Source organism: Ictidomys tridecemlineatus, chromosome 3 (genome assembly GCF_052094955.1).
Source record: "Ictidomys tridecemlineatus isolate mIctTri1 chromosome 3, mIctTri1.hap1, whole genome shotgun sequence".
Lineage (NCBI taxonomy): Eukaryota > Metazoa > Chordata > Mammalia > Rodentia > Sciuridae > Ictidomys > Ictidomys tridecemlineatus.
In genome coordinates, this window is record NC_135479.1 from 91,683,468 (window position 1) to 91,698,954 (window position 15,487).

Below are 15,487 nucleotides of genomic sequence, written 5' to 3' on the forward strand. Positions count from 1 at the left end.
AATAAATAAATAAAGATTGCTGGCTTTGACCTCCTGGATTTGGCCCAAGGGCACAGTCTGTCTCCCAGCCCAGGGCCCTTTGTTTTCCTACAGGCTGTGCTAACCCTATTCCCTTCCCCTGTATCTACATAAATCCACCTTTATTTCCCTTTTAGCAAAGCATTCCTTTTGCTTCTCTCAGTTACTGAAGCCCTAACCCTCCTTCTCTCCCATGGGTTCTAAAAGTCCAACTGAACAACAATGAAGACAGGGAGAAGAGGCTGCAGGAAGGTCACCAGCCCCTCTTCCACTACTGTCCAGCTGTGTGATCTTGAGCAAGTGATGTGGCATTCCAAGGCTCCACATCACCAGCTACAAGAAAGGACTATGGCACTGAAGCTCCTGAAAGTAATAGTGCAGGTAGAAGGGAAACTGTAAGCTAGGGAGAAGAACTGCCAATTACAGCTCAGAAACAAAAGCCTGCCTGGTCTTTCAGTTACGTTGCTAGGCCATGGCCGTATCTGGGTCCCTCAGGAAAGAAAAGAAGTTACTTAAAGTTGTGGAAAAGAGAGCAACTAGTCATCTCATGGACTGCATGCCATTTGCAGAATTCTCAGGGTGAGGCCTAGGTTCAACACACATGAACCCAGAATCTGTGTGTGGCAAAGAACAGGGCAGACATTGTGAAGAGCCTAAAAGTGAATCAAACTCAGTCCTTCATGTCAAAGAACTTACAACTTCTTAAACAACACCCAGAATGCAAAGCAGATTGGATTTGCAGAAACCAACTTTATTAAGAATTTAGAAAGAAAGAGGCCCAAACAAAAGTCAAGGGAAGAATTCTCTAGGAGTGAGACTTCAACAATGGATAGGATTTCAAGAAGAGACACAGAAAGTACCCTGGGAGCAGCTTTTCTCTCTTTTCCCTTCCAGCAATTTCTCCAGAGCATTGCTCTTTTCCTCTCCACCCTGTAAATTGCTGGTTTGCATTGGTAGATAGGGACAAAACCTTCCTGTCCTCCTCAAATGTACCAGAGCAAATTAAAGAGCTTATAAATGAACATGGTTGAAAAATACCAGTCTTGACAGAAACATCTGAAAACATTTCCTTCATGTTTGCCCAAAACTTGGTGTCGACCCAATTTAGATCAATAAAATAGTCAAGGTGCCGCAGAAAGCACAAAAAAATCTTGATCCAGGTCTGGAATCCTGATTGCAAAGAATTGGCCTGAATACCTTCATCCCCTATTACTCTCATGTAGAACACAGAGTAGGGGAAATAAATCAGTGTCTCAACCTGATTTATTGACAGTGATGGAATCAAAGAGTTCTACCTGGGAAAGGTCTCATAAGGAAATATATTTCACACATGATTTCTATAAATGTTCCTATAAATGATTCTAGGAGAAGTTGGGGTGGTGGTGGCACATGCCTGTAATCCCAGCTATTTGGGAGGCTGAAGCAGGAGGATGGCAAGTTTTTAGGCCAGTATCAGCAACTTAGGAAGGCCCTAAGGCACAGATCCTGTCTCTAAATGAAAAATCAAAAGGGCTGAGGATGTGTCTCAGTAGTAGAGCACCCTTAGGTTCAATTCCCAGTACAAAAAAAAAAAAAAAAAAAACTTCTAGGTGAAAATGAGTTTTGAAACGGAATCTTGTTCAGATTCTCTCCATCTAAAAATAAAGCGACAACCAAAAAGGTACCAACACCGTTCACAGTTGAACTCTCAGGAGATGTGACACAAAGCAGAGTTCTTAACTCTGATCAACACATGGCACCAAAGCTGAGAAAAACTATATTCCAAAAATGGATAAACGTGATGCAAACACTATGTTCTCTAGTACAGTGGAAAAATGGAAAATGACTATAAATATATGCTCTTGAAAAAAAAAGAGTTGCTGCCCGGTTTGGTAGTGCTACTTGGGAGGCTGAGGCAGATGGTCACTTTAGCTCAGGAATTTGAGGCCAGCCTGGGCAACATAGGGAGACTGAGTCTCAAAAAAACAAGTTGTTGTTATTACTCCAGTAACACTATAATTCTGCATTGCTTCAAATACACATAGACTAATCTAGTCCAGCGATTCTCAAGCCTGGGCCATTTTGCTCCTCAGGACACATTTGTTCATCTTTTTTTTTTTTTTTGAGACATGTTTTGCTCTCACATTTATAAGTGGATACTATTGGCATCTAGTGGGTATAGAGCAAGGAGCTTTGCAAACATCCTACAGTGCAAAGATCAGCCCCCAACATCTGGATCCAAATCTCAACAGGGCCAAGAAATTTTGATTTAGTCCATTTCTTAATGACTAGCTGGAACACACTGACATATACAGGGGGTTAGAGATGAGAAGCCATCTTTCTATATACCCACTATTAATCTAGGACCACTGAGAATCCTAAGGAAAAGCTTGATATTTGTATAGTAATTTCAATTGTAATGCCTAAGGGATAAAATAGACCACAGTCCATGATTCTGACCATGTACTCAAATAGTGTATCTTTTGCATTTAGGAGCTTACTACATAACCTATAAGAACCTCTAATACAATAGTTGGTAATCAAACTGGCTACTGCTGGCTCCATCTATCATAAATTAACATTTTCCCACAAATTAATTCCTAACTGAACTCCCTATGCCCAGCTACTAAGTAACCATTCCTCAGATTGTATTTAGTCTTTTGCTGAGAGAAACATTCATATCTGAAATTCCCTTTCTCTGATGTTACAAAACTTTAAAAGTTGAGTGTCCAATTTCATGAAAGTTAAAAGCCAGAATGGGGAAGAAGCCAATTTTGACTTTAAAGGCAACTACAAAAGGAAAGGTTGGTAATGAGGTGGAATAAAATAATACAAGGGCTGAAAGAGACCCTCTAAAAATAATAAAGCCTTCAGTGGTTATTTTATCTCCCTATAAAAGTTTCCCTGGGTGTTTCAACAACAACAAAAATCGTTTCTGGGAAAGTTTTTTAACTTTTTAAATTTTTATGTTTTGCCTCCATTTCTGTTTGCTAAAAGTACCATTGTCTGTTTTCTAGATGTTACACTAAGTGAATTACTTTTTAAATTATGACAAAATTTAGTTCAAATTTAGAGAAATCATACATGTTCAAATACCCATTTCTAAACCATTTCCTTCCTTACAGAAAGGAAAGCATTCTGTAACTGACAGAAATCCACCTGAATTCCCACTTTCTGATGCTAACAAAGCAAGTACTGTTTCATGGGAATGTAGGAAGATAGGCAGATTAGACTGCTTGAGTTTTCCCAAACACCTGAAGATTAAGACAAAACCACTGCTCTTTGGATTGCCTGGTCTCTACACCAAATGTCACTTTCTAAGCAACCCTGAAGTTAAAATGTCTGTCCTTAGGCTTATAGAAAACTCATGCCAAAAAAAAAAAAAAAAAAAAAGCACCCAATTAACTTAAGTGGGTAAAAACATGCCAAAATGATCCGCCCCCACTTCCCCCCCCAAAAAGGCATATCAAAAGGTCATTTAAATGCAATATCCAGTTTCAGAGAGTTGAGCAGAAAGGTACAAAAGTGAAAAACTCCAAGGATTTCTCCTTTGCAGCAAATGCAGCAGAAGAGTGTTTAGACAAGCATGTGCAGAGTCTCTCTTGGCTAAAAGTAAAAATGTTTTGTTTTACATGAACATAACTGCACTATTCGCTGCCGTTCAGCTTCTGAACACAAGTAACAGCCAGGGCTGAGGATAAGGGTGGCAAAGAGGAGAAGCTATGTCCACACTCTCCTCTCCAAATCCCAAAGGAGGAAAGCTGCCTCCTGGACGTGCTGGGTGGCCCAGGAAGCCTTTCAGAAAACAACCAAGGTTTTTGAGCATTGATTTTGGCAAAAGGTAGGTGTTACCAGCAGCTTCCTAGGGCACTGGAAGGAATGCGTCACCATCAATCAGAAACTACACTGAGTCCCGTGTTTAGGTCACAAAGGGAGTACTGCCTGGTCCAGATAAAGCATGCCAAGCAGCAGAGAGGAGAGCAGCAGCAGGAAAGGTGTTGGTGTCCAGGGATTCGTAAGACCAAAAGGAAACCCCAACTTAATTCCAAAGCAAAATCTGGGCGCGCTCAGTTTACAGAGAAACTCCCAGAGAAAACGAGGGTGGGTGTTCCCTCACTTGCATGGGGATCAGCGCCTCCCGGGTGCAGTTCTGGGGACGACTTCAGCTGTCTTGGGGAGGAGGGTCAGTCTACACCACTCATCTTGGCGGTCCTGAGGAGGAGAGACAGGCCCTCCCCTACTCACCTGGCAACCTTATGTAAAGGGCGGGAGGATGAATGGACCGTCCATCCCACCCAGCCTCTCGGGGCAGCGGCGGACTGCGGGGATGCTCACCTGCCCGGACACTAGAGGGCTTCTCCGAGTTGGCACCAAGACAAGGATTCCAGAGGTGGAGGACGAGTGCTAGCAGCAGCAGCAGCTGGGACTTCACGGTGCACCTCCCCATCTTCCGCCCCTGAAGAGCCCGCGCCGGCTCCGGCACCCCCTCTGCCCAGCAGCGGCGCACTTCTCGCGAGAGCGTAGCGACCCCCTGGTCAGCCCGAGGCTGGCGATTGCGGACCCCAGCGGTCCCGCAAGATGAGCCCCCCGGTGGCTGCAGCCCCAGCGCGGAGAAAGCAGACAGGGCCGGGCGAGGCGGAGGCGCGCAGCCGCGGGCGCCGGGACCTTATAGACTCCCAGAGGGGGAGGTGACAGGGCGGGCCGCGCCCTGGCTATTGGCCGCCCGCTGACCCGCCGCCGCTGCGGTCGCCTGTGCTGGCCCCCCGGGCTCCACGTCTGGGATTGTTTGCTCAAGTCGGACCCTATTTAAAGCGCTGTCTGCGGCTACGTGTAGAGGCTCACGCAGCGCTGCTGGCTGGAACAGAGGACCTTGTACTTTGGTTTGCGAGTGGGCTGGGAGAGGGGGAGGAGTCCCCCGGAGCCGGGCTGGCGGGCAGGGCCCCCCTCTCCCACGCTCTCGGCTGCTTGCGCGCCAGAACCTTCCACCGCAGCCCCAGAGGCTGAGGGTTTGCTCTTCTCGGACCTAGAGGCTCCCCCGCAGTCGGGGTGACAGCAGATCCGCTGCGCTCTTAGCTGAACGGGGTCTTGCCAAGCCCTAAACCACGGAAAGGGTCCCCCGACTCTTTAATTCAGAGGTGCTTCGCCACTTTGTAAGGGGAAGACAGGGTTTTTATTTTACTCTGTTAAACAGAAACTTTATTGTCCAGTGAACATCGTACACCGCTAGGGCCATGAGAGCTGTAGACTCTTTCCAGCAACGAGGCTTGTAAATCCCGTGGAATCAGAGCCCAGCGTGTGTAAGCTCGGGGTGTTTCCTACAAGATCTCCCTCCAGTCCACATGGAAAAATACTTCCTAAGACCTCGTCCAGCGCAGGCTCCGTGCTCCTGGGCGCTCCCACATTGCTTCCAGTTTTGACAAATGTCTAAATATGTTCCTTCTTTTCTCTCTTCCCTCACATTTTAGCTAGCCCAGGATTTAAACTATTGAGGTGAGCAGGGGCTGATGTACAGATGACAGCAAAAGTTTAATAACTTTGCTTCATACGTTCCCTGCCATGGGAGAAAAGAGAATCAGAGTCATTACTGACTAGAATCTTCCACCTAAATCTTCCCGAAACTTGGAAAAACAGACTTTGAAACCAACACCCATTCTAACTCAGAGCTTTTGAGATTAAAACAAAAAAAAAAATATTTTAAAAGATATATTCCATTATGATCACATTTTGTCTAAAATCAACATAATATTATGATAAGATAAACATCAAAGGACAGATTTAAAATCAAGTAGAAGTGTGGAGTTGTAGCTTAGCAGTAGAGCACATGCTAGGCAAACAGGAGGCCCAGTGTTCAATCCCATGGAGTGGGGGGTGGAGAGGAGGGGAAGGCAAGGAAGAGGGGAAGAAAAAAGAAAAAAATCAGAAAGTAAAACCTGTTAAGATACCTTGCCTAGGAGTAACATTTTAGAAGAAGAATCATTTCCTGTGCCCAGAACTGAGCCAGCTATTACTGTGTTTTGAAGTTCTGATTTTAGATTTTTAAAGGACAAGGAACACTGGAGAAAGTTCAGAAAGTAGAAATAATTATAAGAAATGGAAATTATGACCTGTAACAGAAATGTAATAAGGTTTATTTAGTCTGAAGAAGAAAATGTGGAGAACGGGGATTCCTTAATAATATCCTTCACCGGGTAGCAAGTGCAGCTGAGAAAACTATCCTCAGAGTCCCAATATCTTACGAGGAATGGCTGGAGATTTGGCCAAATCTCCATAATTCTACATCTGTCTCTGCTGAATTCCTTGAACTTCACTTTTGATTCCTGAGTTCTCCAGTATCTTGGAGAACATGCATGGCTAGAATCTGGAATTCTGCCCTCCCACACCTCCTCTTTCCCCATGCACAGGTGCACATGTTCTAACTGTAATGTGTGCCTGTCATTGCAGGTTACTATGACCTTCCTTTTTCTCTGTTAAGAATCACAAGCTCAAGCCTCCAAGGCTTGTGTAAAGCAAGTTCTTCTTTGGGATTTTTGAAATAGCCAGATGCTTCAGTGATCCTCTGAAAGTGCCCAAATTCTGAAACCAAATTCTTCCTGCCTTCTTATAAAATTGCCTATCCAGCTGTCTGTGGAACATTTCTACTTGGATCTTCCATTGGCAGAACCACACTGTGTATTTAACTCACCAAACAAGAGCCGGTTCCCGGATTCTTCATCTCTGTTAATGATACTACTCTATCACTCATCTGACTTCCGACTTTTTTTTTGTCTTTTTCTGCCCCCCACCCCCAAACATCTGTCAACTCATGCAGCTGGATTCTAAACCCTGTCATTTTTCCCCTTCACATTTTATCTCTGTTTCTCCCTTTCCATTATCACTGTCACCTCACTAACTGATGCACTCTCAAATGTATCCCAGGGGTACCTCTCCGGTTCTTCTGTAACTGGCAGCCCACCATGTAGACTATCCCTTTCCCCAACACAGTACCACTGCATGAAACAGCTAGATCAATTACATGGATCATACTCAGTTATCCTTTTGATTACTTCACCTCCAAACTCAAAGGTTTCATTAAGTATTTAGAAACAATTCGAATTCCTACAACTCAAATTCTTTCACTATGAAACTAAAATCATCTTTTTCTAGATTCTAAACCCAACCAATCTGGTTTACTTTATTATCTCTCTAATTGTTCACTGTCATTATTCTCGAGAATCTGGGTAGGAATCAATGTCTTTATTTGACTTCCTCCAGAGGCCAATCCAGAGCCAAGATTCAAGGAACAGCAGTTTGTGGGATTTTAAAGGAAATCATGTTATCAAGGTAGAGTGGCACAGGAAAGGGAAGACAGCCAGGACTGGAGGCATGTGTAAATCTAATGCAGTGGACACCTACAGAATTGATGTACAGATTGTCCCTCAAAAGTAGCTTGCCCAGGGAGCAAGAGAACTGGAAGGAATGAATGAATGAATAAATAAATAAATAAATGATTTTTTTTATATATATATATCCCCCCTAAGACCATTTGGGGCTCAGGTGCACTTGTTAATTTCCAGGCATTCCCAGCCTTCTCTTCTCAAAGGTGTAGCAGCCCTTCTGTAATGTTGCACATCTTGACCATGAGAAGCCAAATTGGCTTGCTGGAAGTGAGGAGGGGAGTAGAGAAACGAGAGTAGCACCAGCAGCAGCTGCTGAGTCCCCAGGCCATTGTCCAGTCTACTCCTCTTTATAAGAAAGGCCCAAGGGCCTCTCCTCCTCCCTTCCTCAGACCAGCATCTCCCAAGCTCAGGCGTCACCTGCTATACCACGCTTTATTAGAGGATCTTGCCTGACCATAGAGAGGTTAAGTGTTCTCCATTATGCTTTCTAAATCCTTTAGCAAATCTGTCTCCTCTGTGACAGTTTATTAGATACTTCCTTAAATATCAGAGAAAAAGAGGGGAAAAAAAAACCAAAATTCTCTTTATGGAGCATTTACTCTCCAGTGAGGAAAGAGATGATAAAGCTATATGGTAATGAGTTATACCCAGAAAGTGAATCAGGCAATGTAAACAGAAAGGACCAAGAAAGAGGGGGTAGGCTGAAACCTTAAGAGCCCTGGGAGGCCCCACAGAGAAGATGGTACTCAAGCAAGGACACAGTGAGAAAAGAGGTGGCTGTACTCTGTGGGGGAGCTATGATCCAAGCAGAAGAAACAGGGATAGGCAAGGACCCTGAAGCCAGAATATATCTGAAATGTTGTAAGAAGGCAAGAGGGCAAGGAGGGTCCAGGGACTGTGGGCAAGAAGAGCAAGGCATGAAGCCCAAGAGGTCAAAGCAGGACAGAGGCAGACAGGAGCAGAGATAGTCCTTTACTAACTTTGCCCTTTTCTCTGAATGAACTGAAAACTGGATAATTGTGAACAGAGTAGGAGCCAACTCTGAAGGAGGGTCTGAAAGGGATCAGATCGCATCTGCCAGGTTAGAGGAGGGATGGAAAAATGATACCCAAAGCCTGTGCCATGGTCCAGCCAAGAGATGGTGACATTAACCAGGTTGTAGCCATTTCTAGGGAAGTTTGAATGTACAGCCAACAAAATTTGGTGGTTCGAAAGTGGGTGTATGAGGGAAAAAAAGAATATTTATTCAATGAACATCTGTCAGAGAATGAGCAATTATCCTTAGAGAACACATGTAATAACTATGGGGGTGGACAGGGAGGGAAAAGCTAAATGAAATAGATGAGATGGAAAAACAACTAGACAGGCCAGAATGGACACTCAGAGATAGCAAACCAATTTGGGGAGAGAGAAAAAAAAAAGTCATGAAAGGAGTTTGACAAAGTCAGAAGCCTGGGAGAAGCTCATTGATCTCCAGCATTAGGAACACAAGCTGAACATCCAAACTTTGGGTAGGAACAGATCTAGAGATGAGGCAGGGTGAGTCCAGTGAAGCACAGCTTTCACTCAGTGACTCTACAGTCTAAATCCTGTGTGCGTCAGGGTGCGGCCATTCTAATTTTAGGGCGATCAAGTTGCCACAAAGCTGAAGCTGCCCTTTATATATGAGAGGTTTGTAGCATCCTCCGTGGGCCCCAGCAATTTCCTTTTTAAATTCCTCAAGCTGTAATTTGAAGGGAATAATTTACCAGGTGACTATTTCTAGGTTGGACATCCTTTCAAACAAAACCAGTATGAACATGTTAACACAAGAACGGCCAAATAGATTTCTTCAAGGAATTCAGTTACTTCTCACAGGAGCATAGGTTTTCCTCTAAGATATTTTACTGCTGTGATTCCCGATTTGTCTTTGGGAAAAAAAATAAGCATCCTTTAAACACATACACACACACACACACACACACACACACACACACACACACATATATCCTGGTTTCTCATTCAACACTTCTAGACTAAATATCGCTTTTTTAACCTTGATTATATGTTTTAGCCATCTTAGCATGCTCATCTGGAATTTTTCCTACATAGACGTGAGTTGTGAAATCCTCGTACCTAGGAAAATGATGTCAGATGTAAAACGAAACTCAGCCAAGTTCAAATAAAATGTGCAGGCCAGGATCACACTGAGAGCCAGTTAGTGCACAAAGACTGTAAAAATGATCCTAGCAGACGTTTTGCGATGAGTTGAGAGGATTGGGACAGAACCGTCTGGGCTGTGACTCATTCTCCAGGATCAAGGGCAGACGTTTGTGGTGTCTGCATTCAGTCTTTCAAACATGTTTCACTGAAGTTCCACGCTGCCACATATTTGTTGACGTAGATAACACCAGAATGGCACTTGTTGCGATGAACCACAGCATTCTGTCCACATTTCCTTGTTCAATAATAGTTTCTAATGATTTCTTCTTGGCTCTTTGCTTTAGCAATTTGTCATTGTCCTGTTTGAGTACTGCCTGGAGGGGTGTTCACCCTGAAACTAATGAAGCTCCAGTGTCAGTTAGAGCCCTCTGACTATTAGGAATGGTTAGGAGTTGTACAATACCCTGGGTTGAGAAGGAAGCCAAGTTGTAATCAGGAAGAATCATTAAGAATCATTTCTCAAACCACCAATAGAGATCTTATTAAAAAAAAAAAAAGGGAGACCTGAGTTCCAGGGATCCAGTCAATTATTATGTTTTCTTTTCTTTTGCTAAATAATACACTTCCTCACTATGTTTTGTAATATATATATATATATATATATATATATATATATAAAATATACATATATAATTATATATATATTAAATATATATATATTTTAAATCTCTAAAATAGTATACAAATAAAACCCTATTTAAACTTTGGTTGCCCAACTTCTAGAATCTAGAACCAATCCTCTCCATTAGTACTGAGAATATAAGGAGTCTCTGATCAATAATTCTGGACTCAGCCTAGAACTAGACCTTTATTTCTAATAAAAGGAGTGCTGCTTAATTCCCCTGTGATTCAGCACTTTCTTACACATCTTAGCTGAAGTATCTAAGTCACTGTCTTGGATCCCTGTCTGATAGCTTAATTCATCTCAGTCTGAGACCTCTCCTTAAATCCCAGCTGAATTTCCAGAGAATGGAGTCCTGTATTTCTCTGAACCTTTGAACCCTCTCAGGGCCTCCTGTTTTTACCATATCCTACCACCTGCTATTGGGTGTCTCTGGGGCTGATGGGCTACTGGTTCAGGTCATCCTTATTCATTCTGGGAAAGCTGGTTATGGCCAACCTGAATTTAAGGAATATTGGTTACTAGTATTTGAATTTAACCAGAACTTTTGAGGTTTAAATAATAGTATATAATGCCACTTGGTGATTTCTCCAAAGGCACAGCCTAGCTGGGAAAATACAGAAACCCATTACGTTAAAAAAAAACATAAATAACTATAATATTTTTTGGAAAACAATGGAGGATAAAATAATAACTTGTAAAGCTTTGGTCTTATGGAAGTGGACTTTTTTTGAATATATGCCATTAAAGTGCTAACCCTCTTTTCATCCATCATTTCTAAAATCTGGGATGTGCATTCTGTGGCATACACTGAAGGAAATATTTTTGCAATAGAGTCGAAAGGGAGGGGAATTTACTTTAAAGGGTATGCCAAAAGAGAAAACCGGGGCATTGGCCAACCCGCTGTGCCTTGCCAAGTCTGCGTGAACCACCTCAGAAGTCTGTGTGGCCTCCCTGGAGTATTCCAGGGTTCTAGAGGCTTGCTTTGTCTCAGGTGTAATTTTCTACATTGCAGGCACAGATCACAATGCACAGAGTTGCTTACTCCTTTTTGAAGTTGGCCCTAATGATCACTCTTTTGCTTACTGCATGTGAGCTGGGCTGTGGACTCCCTGTGGGCATTGTATTTCCTAAATTATCTGACATTGTCACCCCACCATGCTCGAGTCAGAGAGTAGTCATTTGGTGACTGCCCTCTAATTCATCTTTTACTTAATCACAGTGTTTTTCTTAATCACTGTTGTGGTGTTACTTTTTTAATGTGTGTGGGCTCTCATCTTTTTCCAGACATTAATATAATTCTTTAAAAAAAATCACAATTTAGAGATAATTAACATCAATTTTATCCCAAAATTAAAAAAAAAAAATAAACTGTTTAGGTGCGAAGTTTAATTACTACAAACTAAAAAAAAAAAAAAAGATTAGGTATAGACTATAAAAGGCAAAATAATTATTTAAAGTACAAGTATTTAAAAACTACTTTTTAAATTTTTAAATCTGCAAATAAAATATATTATGAAATCAATTACTTTAATGCCTCCTTTGAATTCTTCAGTTTGAAAAATTAAAAATGACATATATTATACTAAATGATTGAAATATTGAAAAAAATCATTATTGCCTCATTCAAAACAAATCAGTTATAATTAGTCGTCATACAGTGAGATTGCCCAAAATAAATCAACAGTTACCATGCAGCACTATATCCGAGACATTCTCGTGATCCCAAGACGAGTTAGACTCCTCCTTGAAAATCTACATGCACAAGCAAATCACTCTTCTAGATGATGAATTAAATCAAATTGAGTTTTCTAAATCTATAGTATATCTAAATAAAATTTATTAAAGAAAAAAGTAAATGCTGTAAATTTCGCCTACTAGAAGAATTCGAAGATAATTAAAATAATAATTCAAATTATTATTTCAAGATAATGTTTTTTGTTACTTATTGCTTATAATGATAACACTTGTTTGATATTGCTATATAATTAAATAATAAAAGTTGTGGAACTTCTGTTCTTTTGTGTCTTTTTTTTTTTGTCTATGTTAATTCTGAGTATCCATCTCTTCAAAAACATATAAAACAGACCACTTCAGTTACCTAAAAGAAAAAAAAAAGTACCAAAAGTGTTATTATTTATTGCAAGAATAAAGTATTGAAAGGTCATTTATTAGGGGTTTTAGGGGAAGGGCATTGGTCTTTACTGTTGACCAATAGGGTGTGTCACCTAACTTTCATATGCCTCAATTTCTCTCTTACCAAGTTGATTTGCTTCCAAAAGGATCTCCGAAGATACTTCAGCAATTTGCAATATGCCATTGTGTTCATCTCAAGTCTGACTCAGGCCAACTTGGGTTCCAATCCCTCTACTCCCACTTAGTATCTGTCCCCCTGGGATGGTTTCTCAGCCTCCTGATTTGACTGAAATTAAATAAAACGTGTTATGTGCATAACTACGTGTCCAGGGATAGGAAAGTCCTCACACATAGCATGTTAGGTCTCTCTCTATCTCTATTTTTCTTTGGTGCCACTGGCTCTTCCCTGTAATGATTTTTAGACCCATACAAAAACGTTTGTAGCAGTTCTGACATGATATTGACAGAAAGTTATCCAAAAAATAAAAGAAACAGGAATAAACCTGTTTTTACCCAGAAGGTACCCAAAAGACTTGCCCTTGCATTATTGGCCAGAATTAGGTTTCGTGGTTTTTCTTAACCCAGTCATGCCAGGGGGAAATGATTATCACTCATGTTTTGCTCTTTGGGATCTATTCTTGATCTGTGAATGGGGGTCAGCTTTCTCTGAATCACATGGAACAGAGTCTGTTTTGGAAACTTGAAAAAATCCCTTCAGTCCACTCTCATGCTTTAAATATCAATTCTGGAAGGATAGTAGAATGAAATAGACATTATTATTACTGTGTGTATATAAGTGACTGCATGACCAATATGATTCTGCAACCTGTACACTAAGAAAAATGAGAAATTATATCCATCTGAATCAAATGTATTATATGTCAAGGTCATTGTACTGTAATGTGTAACTAATTAAAACAAAAAATTTAAAAAATAAAAATAAATAAATATCAATTTTGGGTTGAATGTTATTTTCATCTGGAACTTTGGATCACTTGTTTCATTGTCACAATGACTTCTGATTAAGTACATATTTTCTCTCTCTCTCTCCTTCCCCCATTAAATTCTTCTGTGTTCTAAAATTCACAGAGACACTATGATACACCTTGAATTAAGTAAATACTGTTGTGCATGCCTAGGTATCCAAGGATGGAAAAGTCCCCAAGAATCATGAGTCAGGTCTCTATATCTATTTTCCTCTGATGCTATTGGCTCTTCTCTGCTGATTCCTTGGCTTTACCAAAATGCTTGCAGCAGTTCTAGAACTTTTTAAAAGTTTTTCCACTCTTTTTACTCTACTCTTCCTACTGCCTTGATTCACTAATTTCCTTTTCTTTTATTCTCCTGTTTTCCATTTCTTTGCCTTTTTGTTTCCCTTTCTTAGAAATTCTTTTTTTTGTTTTCTCCTTTTTGGGGGTAAGGTTGAGGATTGACCTTGCTAAGCAAGTGAGCTATCACTGAACTACAACCCCAAATCTTTTAGAAAAGTCTATGAATTTATCTTCCACTCCAAATGTATGGTGACATAATTTATATCTTAGGGGTTCTATCTTACTTCTGAATATTCATCTTCAAAAGCACCCCACTTATGTATTCCAAATACACCTTCTTTTCCTTTCTTAAAGATAGTGTTTGTGTGTGAAGGAATATCTATTATTTCATGAGTACTCCTTCATTTGCTTTGGCCACTGTATTTATGTGGAGCTCTACCCCCTGGTTATCCTTGACATTTTGTTCATATGTGAATGAGGTGCTCAGAAAGTCACAGAAAGCTTAGAGTGCACCGGTGGTTTGGGTCAACTAGTGATGGAAGGTGGGAGGACCAGAACATTTTGCTTGGGAAAAGTTCCAAATGTCAGTGTCCTTCTTTCCTCTGGAAGCCTTTCATCTCCTGAGTGTTAGAGAGGTATAGCTTTCTCTGGCTGGGGTAGCTGACTCCTAAGGAGGGTGGGGTTGAAGAACAGCATGAGCCTTACTACTCAGTGTATAGAGATTTGTTTAAGGGTCACATTTTCTGTTTGTTGCCCTCTATTGCACTGGTTTGATGTGAGGTCCTTAGTCCCATATTCTACCCCATCTTCTATAGGGAATAAATATCTGGGGTTTGGATTCAAAGCAAGGAGAGATTGCTGTCCAAGCCAGGTGGGACAAGGGACACACCTTCCTATGCAGATTATAAAGCTATCCTTTTCCTTATAGCCCTATTACTTAACCTCACATTCCAAAGAATTTGATAGGGCCAAATCTTGAGCCCTTTACTTAATAAGGGTTGCTTTGTTTAGCTTTGTAAAAACTGTGTATAAATTCGATTGATCAACATTTTTTATATATATATATTTTTAAAAAACTATATTATTGAAATGAACTTAGTCATTAAGAAATGAGCTTGGAGGCATTAGCATTCCAAAAGAAAAAGGGAAGCAGTTTTATTTATTCAAGGGACCTCCCCCCCCCCATGGCTGAATCTGCAAAAGACCCCTCCATGTCTGCCCTGCCTGGCATTTTTTGTGTCTCCTTGCTTGGCACTTGCAGTTTCAGAGTGTACTTAGCTCCTCATGTAAGATTGTATTTTCGTTTGAGGGAATGACATGCCTGATTCATGTTTGTATCCCTCAAGGTGCTGGCACTGTGCCTTGACAATCACAGATCTGCATTAACTACCCCATGAATGAATGAGAGCATTTACCTTTTCCTCCCTTTTCTGTTACATATAAAGACCTCATTCACTGGTTCCCTTTCCTAATCCAGTTTTCGGCAATTGACACATACCTATTTTACGTATTATACAGTGATTAATAAAATGCGATATTGACACTCCTTGTGTAATTTTGAACCCAAACGCAAAATTATTATATTATAATTGCATTTTCGGTTTTTAATTGCTACTCTCTTTCACTTTGTTATTTTCGAATCTCTACTTCTACATTTCTTTTGGGCTTTAATGGTGGGAAGCTGGCGTTAGGACAATAATAAAATCTTGATTGTCATAAAGCAGTATTATTCAGGGAAGAGTGAGTATTTAGATTTTCATTCCAGTGAGAGCGTTGAGCTGAGCTGTAATTTTTTTTTCCAGAAGTCTCTCATTATTTTAAGAGAAAAATGTCACTTGGTATTTTTATGTTGAGACTTATAAATCTTATACTCCCCCGAACTG

At 40.9% G+C, this 15,487-nt stretch overlaps 1 protein-coding gene across 4 annotated transcripts in view; it reads right to left on the minus strand.

Annotated features, from left to right (window-relative positions):
• Positions 1-4,873, minus strand: part of Plod2 (procollagen-lysine,2-oxoglutarate 5-dioxygenase 2) — an 86,342-nt gene extending 81,469 nt beyond the window's left edge. For 3 of the 4 annotated variants that reach the window (XM_005325726.5, XM_078043472.1, XM_078043473.1), the window contains exon 1: positions 4,333-4,873. In XM_005325726.5, coding sequence (XP_005325783.1) covers positions 4,333-4,444 — 112 coding nt within the window. In that variant the 5' untranslated portion in view covers positions 4,445-4,873. The remainder of the gene's footprint in view (positions 1-4,332) is intronic. The other variant, XM_005325727.5, reaches the window with a different exon arrangement.
• Between the last annotated feature and the right edge of the window lie 10,614 nt (positions 4,874-15,487).